Below are 11,818 nucleotides of genomic sequence, written 5' to 3' on the forward strand. Positions count from 1 at the left end.
GATTCTGTTTTTCGGATTCTTTGTAATTTATTGGGTACTATAATTAGAAACCCAAATGATTGGTTGTGTCAACCATAATTGACCCAACTCATGTTTCCTCAAATTATCTTAAACCTAATTTCCTCCTATCCTCTTTAGTCAAATATGGTTAAATATTTTTACTCAATAAAACAACTAGAGAAGTAGTCAATTTTTGGTGGCTATTTTGTTTCAGATATTCTCTCAAGGTCACATGTAGCAGCCTCAATCCCTAGACCATACAAACTTGGTCGGTTACTAACAATTCAAAGAAGAAGAAGATTAAAATTGGACAGTTAATTATAGGTGAGAAATTAAAAAAAATTGGTAATTTAAAAAAATAAAAAAAAAACCCTAAAAATATGCTAGATCTCACGTGGCAACAGCTGTACCGTTTATGTAAATCCCCACTGGGTCCTACATCTCCATTATTACCCGCCAACCCAAACCCAACCAAACCAAAGCTTATTAAAAAAAAAAAAAAAAAACATTAAACCTTAAAATGCAATAGACATTCATGAAAACAACCTGTCTCTCTCTCTTTCTGTTGCAAATCACAATAAAAAAGAAACGCACTTTTTCTTAGTTCCTTTAGCTGGAGGGAAGAAAAGAAACCCTAGTTGATAATGGGGGATTTGGAGAAGGAAGAGAGAGTTGTTGTTGTTGGGGTTGAGAAGAAAGAGGAAGCAGAGGAAGAGAGAGAGAGGTTTTTAGAGGGAATGGCGGTGTTGGATTTCGATATGCTTTGCTCAACGGTGGCGTTGCAGACTCAGCAAGGAAAATGGAGGAGCTATGAGAATGTTTCAGAAGAAGAAGAAGGAGGAGGAGAAGGAGGTGGGGTCTTTAGGATGTGGGAAGGTCAAGTTCTTGATTGCTTTGAAGACCGTCGTATCGCTCTTGAATCAGCTTGGTCAGTCAGTCTCTTCATTTTTCTTTTTCTTTTTTGGTTTTGGAAAAGGGTTTTAAGGGTCTTTTTGTTTTGATGGAAAAATGATTCCCAGAAAACGTTTTTGTTTTCTCGTTTTTGGGTGTTTATAGAGAAGCTAAATTAACAATTTTGTGGTTTAAAAAGTACCGATAATGGAAAAGTTTGACAGAAAATGATGCCCTGAAAGCTATTTTGGGCCTTTTGGGTGTTTGAAAAGAGGCAAAAATGACAATTTTGTAATTTAAAAGAAGAGCTAATGGAAATTTTTGATTTTTGATTTTTTTTTTTTAAGTTTTGGGGGTGGGAGAGAGAGAGAGAGAGAGAGAGAGATTATTCATGGGTTACTTTGGGTTTTTGTTTTTGAGCTGCCCCAAGGTTCTGGGATTTCTGAGATTAATATGAGAGTAATTAAATGATTATTTTTATTTATTTTGTGTTTTGAGTATATAGTGTTTGATTTAATATTTTTCTTTTTCTGTTTTCTGGATTGGATAAGGTTCCTGACTTTTAGATTTATTTGCATCTCTGTCTCTGTCTCTGTCTCTCTCCTGACTCGTTGAACTATATGATTTTGTTTTAGTCAAATAAAGTAATAAGTCTATCAATTTAATTCTATTTATGAATCATGCAAACAAAAATTGTTCCTTTTGTGGGTTAGTTTGTTGTTCTTTGAGTTTGTTTCTGTGCAGGGAAAACTGAAAAAAGTGGGCAGATTAAAAGCTTTGCTATTTATGTTGTACTTTTAACTTCTTGAAATGGCATAGTTGCTATTAGGATGAGATTTTGCTTTTACGGATTGTGGACTGTTTCTTTGTTGTTTGACTGCTTTTGAACTAATCGGGGTAATTTAGTTATGATTGTGTGTGTGATAGTGTAATTGATGGTGCAGTTGTCCATGCTATAGATTTGGGAAGAACATGAGACGAGCTGGTTTTGGTTCATGTCTTCTTCAGGTAAATTTGCTGACTGCTTCAAAACAAAAATAGCAGTCATGGAAATAATATTTAAATATTAGCGTTATGATTTCAGGAGGGTGAGGCAAGTCATGTTGACATTATTTGCACTTTTCTTTGCTCATCCAATTGAATTATTTGTCCATCGGTGTATTTTGAACTTCTAAAATTGTTTTTGTTTTTTCCCCTTTTCTTTTGGGGCTTCTGAATGTTTTATTCTTTCAGTGAATTCTAATTTTTTCTATTTTCTTTTGCAGGGAATGGTTTATTTAATTTTCACCGTTGGTGCCCTTTTCAACTGGATGGCCTTTATTGTCACCAAGCATCACTCCTTTCTATATTTGGCAGTTGCTTTTACCATTTCCATAGGAACATATATGGGGTTTTTCCGTACGCAAATAAAGAAGAAATTTAACATTAGGGTGAGCACCTTTTTTCCCCTGTACTTGTGTTTGATGCCTCACTAAATGCTAGATTTTGGTGTGTGTATATATACATACACTCTCATATTCTTGTCACCATTACAATCATGTTATCGGTTGTGCAATGGTTTATAAACATCTGCATCGTCACCATCGGCGGGCATTTTTAGTTCCAAATGATCAATATTTAGGAAAGTATGATTTATCTTTACAAAATAGTTCAGCATGCAAAAGCTTCAGAAGCTGTAGAAACATACTACAGCTTTAACTGTCAAGTATATTAGGCGTGTATTGATTCATGAAAATGAATGAATTAGGTTCACTTTGATAATTGAACTGTTGAGATTGAATGCCTAACAATGGCCTGCCTCATTAAAAATTGGGGGTGGGGGAAAATTGTATAATATAACTGTGATGACAAAATGGAAATCGTTGTTATCTTTCTCTCCGTTTGCAGAGGTTTTAGGTTTGTCACTGATTTCACACCCATCAGTCCTGTTGAACAACAGATTATAATCTCTCCATACATCTTTTGAAATGAATTGACAACACATACTTCCCTGACTTGCATTTGGGTTGGTTCTGCCTAAAAGTTTGTAACCAAAAGTTGGATATGATCCAGGCCCACTATGAAATGCATGCATTCATTATATGCCTCTGCTAACTTTTATTTACAGCATGATGAATGTTTTCTCATATCAATTCCACTTTACTTTTTCACCTAGTCACAAATATCTGTGGCTAGAAGTTTTAAGACATGGAAGTTATTGGGTATTTTGTTTGGTTGGGATGGTATGTAAATATTATGGTTGTTTTTAGGTGTCTCATATCCTGTGTTTCTTATAGAGGAACTTAACAAGAACCTTCTATTATGTAAAGTTTGATTGAATGTAAAATAATGGATGATGAACCATCCTTTTGATATGTATTTGTTTCTGATTTAATTTAACTGAGCTGCAGTCATGGAGAATGGTGGGTTTTTTTTTTTTTTTTTTTTTTTTTTTTTTTTTTTTTTTTTTGGGGGGGGGGGGGTGGGGTGTTAAGACCAATAGAATTTTCTTGAACTTTTGAATATCTTCCTGACCTTTTTTCTGTTTCTATGTGAAATTAATTAACTCGTAATGGATTTATGCTACCTTCTTACCAATGAGCTATAGCTCAGCGGTACTTCCTCCCCTTAAAATAATGGGATGGAGGGTGACTTCATGGGTTCAAAACCCATTGGGTGAGTGCATGTGTAACTTACCAATCAATTTTTTCTTTTTGGCTACTTTCTGTGTCTTCAGCCCTTTTTGTTGCTTTTCTCTGCTGTTACTGACATTATTGTGGTAAAAATAATTGCTTTCAGGGCAATGATAGTTCCTTGGATGATTGCATCTACCATCTAATCTGCCCATGCTGCACATTATGTCAGGTGCTTTTCTTAGCGAAACCTTTGTCTACCAAACTTGATAATCTTGCTTGTAACATGGACCCTTTATTATTAACCTATCAAAAAAAAAATTCGATGTCAAAAAGCAATATTAGAATAGAACTTTAAGAAAATTTGGTCTCGAATTTTGTATTCCTGGAAATTTATTAGAATTCTTGTAATATGGAGCAGGAGTCTAGAACATTAGAGATGAACAATGTAAATGATGGCACTTGGCATGGTCGGGGTGATACAATTTGCATAGGAGGCCTTGGTGAAGGGAGCAAGGCACTCTTCGACTTACATCCACCACAAAATGTGGTATCAACCAAGTCTCCTCAGCCTTGCAGCATGCAAAAAGGTACAAGTGGTAGTGATCAGTCATCAACTTAAGAAGTAGGGTAGGGCTTTCTGAAACATTGATCTTCTATCCCAACATTGGCAATACCTATGAAGTAGGTGTTCATTGCCCATATAATTTATTTCCTGAGAGGAATGTTATGAAGGCTGCATCCCACAAGCTAGTTTATATTCAGAATTTGGTGGTAACCAGTTTTGGGATGTAGAGGTTCGCTGCACAGATTTAAAACTTCAGCCTTTCCCGATCTGGAATGCGGACATGTTACAGAAAATGTGATGAGGAAGGTGTTTGTCAGTCCAAGTGCATATGGGAAACTTTGTATTTATGTAGTTTGGGGGGTTTTAGATTGACTCCCTGTTGTTTATGTACACTTCTTTAGTACTAAGTGGTAGATAATGCTTTCTCAAAAAAAAAAAAAAAAAAAGTGGTAGATAATGTCATCATTATTGATGAGTTTTTATTTTTTTATTTTTTCTATATTCAGTTCATCTTACTGGGCGGGTTTAAATTTGTATTTTTATTGGTATTTTTTTTATTCAAATGGAGAGCAATCAAAGGGAACTCAATGATTCTGAAATTCAGACATTCACACGTATTTAACCCCAAAAAGGAAAAAGAAAATATCTATACAGTTGCTTAATTAAATATAAAAGAAAAAATATTAAGGGGAATTAATTTTTTTTATTATTATAAAAATGAATGCTTAAATGGTGTTGTTTGATAACAAATTTAGATAAAGAGAGATGTTACGTCTACAATATTTTTACAACAAATTACAGGTGGTTAGTTGTTATTGATTCAAATTTGAAACTAAGTGCCCATTTGTTTCAGCTTGTAAAAGGTGAAACGCACATTTTGAAGGAAGCTGGAGCTTGAAACGCGTTTGGTTCAGCTAAAACGCAACTTTTTGAAAAAAGTTGAGTTTTGGGTCAAGGTTGAGAACGCGCTTTTGCGTTATGGAGCTTTGGAGGTCCATAAACAAAAAGTCCATGTGCGTTTCCGAACTATCCATTAGGCTCTTCCTTTAATTACCAAATTACCATTGATAAAAAGTCCGCAGTTCTCACGCCTGTCTCTTATTCCTCTCATCTCATCTCTTTGCTCTCCCAACAAATTTCCAAATCCAAACACACAAAAAATCTATAACAAATTTCCAAATCAGTTAAGGAAAAAAAAAAAAAAAATCCCTTGCAAATTAGGATTCCTCAAAATGCAAAACAAAAAACATTAGAATATAGCAAAATGATAGAATTACAAGATGAAACTGAAGGCGAATGCGTCAACAACACCGACTTCTACTTCGATCAAATCAGCGAACCCCTCCCAATCAAACCCTCTGACTCCGACTCCGACCCCATTTTTGATCTCCAAGCCCTTCCCTCTCAGCCACTCGCCGTCTTCGAACTCCACTTCCTCATCTTCGTCACACACTCCGATGGATTCTACGTCGCCAGAACCAAGGACGCTATCGATTCCGCCAAGAACCAATAGACGAAGTGCTAAGAAAAAAAAAAAAAAAAAAAGAGGAAGAAGGAGAGCCCTGGAACGTTCTGGAGTTTGGAGGAAGGGCAGGGGAAAAAAAAAAGTAGGAAAGAAGGATAAAAAAGAAAAGAGTAAGGGTACATGTGTGGAGGAGAAAAAACAGAGGGAAAAAAAAGGAAAAAAAGAAAAAGAAAGAAATGCGTGTATGGAGGATAAAAAAAAAGAGGGGAAAAAAAAGGAAAAAAGAAGAAGGAAATGTTATCACAATATTTTTACAATAAATTTTAAGGGGTGGGTTATTATTAGTTAATATTGGTGAGAAAAAAATAATTTTTTTTTAAAGAGAAAAAAATAATTTTAATAATATGTTAAAATTAAAATTAGTATTAATTTTTATCACAATATTTTTACAATACTTTCATAATAAATTTTAAGTGGTAAGTTATTATTAGCTAATATTGGTGAGAAAAAAAAATTTTTTTTAGAAAGAGAAAAATTGATTTAAGTATGATGAAGTAGTTGATTTAAGTATGAAACAAACTCACATCCAAAAAAAAAAAGAAAAAAGTATGCAATAAACTCCCTTATATATACATTGTCTTTTTTGGTAATTTATCTCTCAAATTGTCACTTTTATAAGTGTTAGCCAAACACTCAACTTTTTCAAAAAGCACTTTTTAACAGCTTTTACCAAATACTCAGTTTTTTGAAAATATACTTTTTCATTATGCACTTTTACAAAAAGCTGAACCAAACTCACCATAATACTAAGATTACTTTTTTGCCTAACAATAACAACCAGTAACAACCTACCACTTAGAATTTGTTGTAAAAATGTTGTAAACATATCATTTCTCTTAGACAAAAGATTGATTTATTTTAACATAAAACGAATCCTTGTTACGGTAGGTATTAATTTAATGGGTCATGCTAACGAATGCTCTTAAGATAATGGTTAATAATCAATTTTAAGAAAATTTTGACACAACTTTTATGGGAAATGAAAAAAGTTGTCAAAATATTAATTTTATTTTTCTTTTCTTATAAAAAATTTCTTTAAATGAATTGTTAACCATTGCCCTAAAGATATTCCTTAGCATTTTCCTAATTTAATATATGAAATAGAAGTTAAAGGTTAAAGTGAATTTTAGTCAAAAGTCTAATATCATTAAATCAAAAATTTTTCAAAAGCATTCTCCATATAATATGTGAATGAGGCAGTGCCTACTGCCTATGCTACTCTCTGAACAATTTCCCAATCCGTACCATTATAAAGGATAAAAATGAAGAAAAATAAAACGAAAGATAAAAGAAGGAAGAAAGTCTCTGAAATTACGATTTAAAGATTTATGTATCTTTCATAACATGTTCAAAGTAACCTATCTAAAGCAAACTAAGATACTAAAGATAAAGGGGAGGGGTTATGAAAAGAAAGCACGTATGTCTTATTGCAAGAGCCAATCATAGATGCAACAATTTATTATCTTAATTTTTAGAAGATAGAGGCGATGTCCATTCTTGGAAATCATGGAAGCTCCCTGTGAAATCAGTAAAGAGTCCATCAATTCCTATCTTGTTTATCCAGTAATCATATTCAGAATATGGATCTTGGTGAAAGTTGAGGTGAAGGAAAGAATTTTCATTTCTGAAAGTATATGGGTGCACCTGAAATGAGAAGAAAGAACTTATTATCAATAATGCTTAATGAGTTTCCTAACAAATATCAGACATCATGCACCAACAATGTATATGCACCTGTAGGCCACGAGCATGTGCATTGGCAACAAGGTCGGTAACTTCATTCAAATAATTGTCTTCTGTAGTAACAATTGTATCCTTCCAGGGTCCAATCCCAACCACATAGTTTCTTATGAAATCAAGATAGCTATCTGAAGTAATATCATAGTATGTCTTCACAAAACATTTACTCAATCAGGAACACAATTAAAAAAGCTGAAGCCATGGTAGAGAAAAATTTACTTCATGCAACAGAAAATAGAAAGTGACTGCATCAAAAGTACAACTTTGGAGCTAATATATCATATAGAACAAAATTCACCTAAAAGATAATTTAAACATATATCTAAACTAGGGCCATTTAGACACATTTCTCAGTTGTTCTGAAACCATATTGGAAAGTATTTTCTATTATCAAATTAAGCTATTAATAGCAAAAAGGTCATAGCCTTGAGTTCCCTATCAAATACAACACTACCTCTCATAGATATTGACATAATAGTTATGCTACCCAATTAAATAAAAAAATTGCATAACATCCCTACTATAATGCCAGCCCCATATATGTATATATATATATATATATATATATATTTAAGATGCTGCTTTTGATAAAGATGATTCCTAATGATTATGGTCACTTTGTTACTTTCGGCACAAAATGCTGACATGGTAAAGACTGCTTCTTTGAATTGAAGTTCCGGACTTTACTCTTGCTGCCTTGAGTTGAAAAGTGAATAGTAATTATTCACTTTTACTGTTTACTGTTATTGTTCACTAAACTTTTTCTACCTATATAAGGGAGATGTCCCTTATGTTTAGACCCAGAATTTTCTTCCAGAGTTTTCTTTAGAGAATTCCTTCAAGAGAGTTCCTTTTCAGCATAGTTCTCTTCTTTAGGATTTTCCTCTAGAATTTCCTTTACTACTTTCCTACAAATCTTGTAACTAGAACTAGTTTCAAGGCTTGTACCTATTGAAATCCTATAACTACTACTACGGTAAGTACTGTTGTTTATTTTCAATAATAACTACTTTTAGCTTTGTGTTTAATATACTTGTTGCTACCGCCTTCTTGGCCGGTTCTATTTTAATTATTTTATTTTCAAATTGCTGCTACTGCCTTCTTGGCTGGTTTTACTTCGATAACACAACGCTGAAGGTGGAAGCACAACAAAAAATATATATATATATACACACACACACGTCAGTGGCAACAAATTCATGCTCAGAAGTTAAATATTTTCCAACTTATTTGTTATGTTATACAACAAATTATAGAAGTTGATCAGCTGGTTAACAACAAAGTCAATCGGATTTTCAGAATGAGAACAAAGAACAAACCTGATTGGTGTCTTCTGTTCGTACTGTCACATCATCAATTAATAAAATTTTGGGCAAGTCAGTGAGGTCTGCAGTATATGTGAGTGACGATGGAGCAAAAGACTGGACAAAGGCAGGTTGCTTCAGCCATTCTATTGACATATATGAACCTTTGTATCCATATTTCGTTAGTGTCTCCACAAACTTATCTTCAAACTTCTTCCCATCTGACCATTTGACCTGTTGTACAAGCTTAAATTTGAGAGTTTGTAGAGGTGTTGGCTACATAGTTTATTGATGAAATATAAAGGAGATACATGATCACTATCTAATTTATTCAAGTAAGCCCACATGAGAGCTCCAAAAACGTATGAGTTGAATTGATATAGCTTTCATGCTTCCAAGTATGATGATAACACAAGGAAAATCACTTACATGCTTATTGATAAAAACTGGATTCTTTATCTCTGGATATATTCCAACAACTCTTTGTGCATTCAGTGCAATTGATATGTACTCTTCGAAGGTGATAATTGGAAACTTCCCTGGAAAAAAAATGATGAATTGATACATAAGAAATTATAGTCAATCAATGAGATAGTTTTAGTACTCTTAGGATCTGTCTGGATATCGTTTTTTGTTAAAAACTGAAAACTGAAAATACTGTAGTAAAATAATTTTTAAATGTGTGAATAGTACCGTGAGACCCATTTTTAATAAAAATTTTGCTGAAAAAAGAGGTTTGTGGGTCCTGTGAACAGTACATAGGACCCAAGTTTGGATGCAAACGCTAGACGCATTTGCTATCTAAACGCACACTTAAAAAGAAGTTATATACATTATTAATAATGCAGACATAGAAGTTACTTATACTCTAAATCATCTTAATTCAAACTAAACTCAATTAACCTTTTCATATTATATTTAACCAAGTTATGGCTTTTCATTTCACTCAAAAACACAAGAATAAAATTTAAAAAGGTTTTAATGAGTTTAAACTTGCATTAGGCAGTTTGGACATTGCTATCCCGAAGCCAAGAGTTGTGCAAACTTCCTAGCAAAGAAGGGGATTTCTCAGGATAGAGATTTTATTTTGTATGTTGATCCTCCTATGGACATTTTAGAGCTTATACGCTCGGATAGCATTGGGTTGTATCATGACAGGCTCTGTCCTGATACTAGGGAAATTATTGTGTACTTCCGGAGTACCATAAATGCGTACTCCCTCCTCTCACATGAATGGTGGATCCCACTAATTAAATTCATGATAAGACCTACCATTCATGTGAGAGGAGGGAGTACGTATTTATGGTACTTCAAGAGTACCTAATAATTTTCCCTGATTACTATGGTTTCCCCTTAGTTTCTTTAATGCATTTTCCTTCTTATCAAAAAAAAAAAAAAAAAAAAAAACTTTTACCATGTGACTATTATATGAAAGAGAAGAAAGCACTACAAGACAAGACGTGACAATTAATTATGTCTATGAATATTTTTATTAAGAAATTAATAGTATTTAATAGAGGAAACCAAAAGCATACTTAAATTAGAGGATATTAACAGGTGTAGCTTAAGAAAATGTATCATATTTACTAAAAGATAGAAGGGAAACGAACCATTATATTGTTGATCTCTAAAACTGAATCGTTGATTCACCCTTAGCAACTTCAATTCTTCCAGTGTAAAATCAACTACACAAAATCAGAGTTAGCTAGAGTTAGATTGATGAATTGTAACTTATGTTCGAGACAATATATGAAATAGCTTTGATACATACCTACAAACCACCCAGTCATGTTCACACCTTGGACCTCATAGGTTCTTTTTCGATCAGCAAACTGACTAAAGTTTGCAATATTTGTTCTATTATCAAGATCAAGTGTTACATCGTGGGAGCATATCAGGGCACCATCTTTAGTGGCGAGGATGTCTGTTTCTATGAAATCTGCCCCCTCTTCGATAGCTCTCTGTAGTGACCAGATAAAGTTTAAGGACCATTCATTATTGCACAGAAAAATTACAAGATATAAAATGATACATAAAAATAACATAAAATTCCAGTTTGGGAACAAATTCATGGCAGAGCACAAAAGGAGGCAGCTTGGTAACATAAAATCCATGTAATTTGGCAACTCTTTAACTTGATATAATACATTAACAGCCTTATTTTATAGGCCTTGTATAAAACATATAGAAGATGAAATATTAACAAATGAGGAATCTTACCTAGAACTCTAGGGTCTGTTTAGTTAGGCATTCTGAGAGCTTAAAAGAGCGTTTTTTAAAACCCAAAACTCTGTTTTTGCAACCATAACTCGTAACTTTTCAACAAACGCTAATTTTAAACTCAAAACACCGTTTTCTAACAACTTATACAATGCACCCTCAATATCAAAATACATGTAGATAAGAGGCATACCATGTATGCAGCCGTAGTTTCTTCAGGAAACTCCCCATTTGCACCTCGATGAGCAATGTTATATGGCCGAAATGTTTGTAGGGGCTGTTTATCAGAATCATGTAATTTGCTTGGGAGTGGTCTTCCAACACATCCCCCAATAGTTAGCAGAATTAGAAAAGGGACAAGAACAAAGCCTGTCAAGTGCAACATCAATGTTCAAAATAATTTTCTTCAAGCTAAAACAGAATTTTAGCTTAGACTATTTTATCCAATTCCAAAATAAAAGAAAGAAAATAGAAACAAAACAATGTGATTAACTTAGCCAATCCAATGAAAGAAGGAAAAGAGAAAACAAAATTGAATTTATGAAAAAAAAAAAAAAAAAAAAAAAACTTACTAGACGAAGACATTTTGCTTTTTCTTTCCCACTTTAAAGAAATTGATTGCGTAGTTTGAACTGTGTTCTACATTTATATAGAGCAATTTTGAAGGGTCTGTTAGCTGTATCAGTTGTAGGATTTGATGGGCTGGATGTTAGGAGTATTCCTTTATTTTTGAATGTTAGGAGCTTTTTATAGAAGAATGTTATGCCAACAACATTTTCATACCAAATTATATGTGGTAAGTTGTTATTAGTTCTAATTTAAATTCATAACTGAAATTACCTTTTTACTCATTAGTAAAAATCCACTAATAACCTGCCATTTAAAACTTGCTGTGAAAATGTTATGAACATAATTTTTTTTTTTACTCTTTTTTTATAGGATATATATTTTTTAAATA

The 11,818-nt window shown here is 33.1% G+C and overlaps 2 protein-coding genes across 2 annotated transcripts; one reads left to right on the forward strand and one right to left on the reverse strand.

Moving 5' to 3' along the window:
- The first annotated feature begins 508 nt into the window (after nucleotides 1–508).
- On the forward strand, nucleotides 509–4,670 carry LOC115992425. Its single transcript, XM_031116620.1, has 5 exons — nucleotides 509–928; nucleotides 1,836–1,899; nucleotides 2,157–2,321; nucleotides 3,670–3,735; nucleotides 3,925–4,670. The coding sequence occupies exons 1-5, from the start codon at nucleotides 645–647 to the stop codon at nucleotides 4,123–4,125; spliced, it is 780 nt and encodes a 259-aa protein (XP_030972480.1). The 5' UTR covers nucleotides 509–644; the 3' UTR covers nucleotides 4,126–4,670.
- Nucleotides 4,671–6,943: 2,273 nt separating this feature from the next.
- On the reverse strand, nucleotides 6,944–11,486 carry LOC115988344 (glycerophosphodiester phosphodiesterase GDPD6-like). Its single transcript, XM_031111876.1, has 8 exons — nucleotides 11,433–11,486; nucleotides 11,054–11,229; nucleotides 10,412–10,601; nucleotides 10,251–10,325; nucleotides 9,070–9,179; nucleotides 8,656–8,874; nucleotides 7,331–7,486; nucleotides 6,944–7,240 (listed from the first exon to the last, which is right to left on the reverse strand). Exons 1-8 carry the CDS (start codon nucleotides 11,443–11,445, stop codon nucleotides 7,061–7,063), a joined length of 1,119 nt encoding a protein of 372 aa, XP_030967736.1. The 5' UTR covers nucleotides 11,446–11,486; the 3' UTR covers nucleotides 6,944–7,060.
- Between the last annotated feature and the right edge of the window lie 332 nt (nucleotides 11,487–11,818).

This window comes from Quercus lobata, chromosome 5 (genome assembly GCF_001633185.2).
Source record: "Quercus lobata isolate SW786 chromosome 5, ValleyOak3.0 Primary Assembly, whole genome shotgun sequence".
NCBI lineage: Eukaryota > Viridiplantae > Streptophyta > Magnoliopsida > Fagales > Fagaceae > Quercus > Quercus lobata.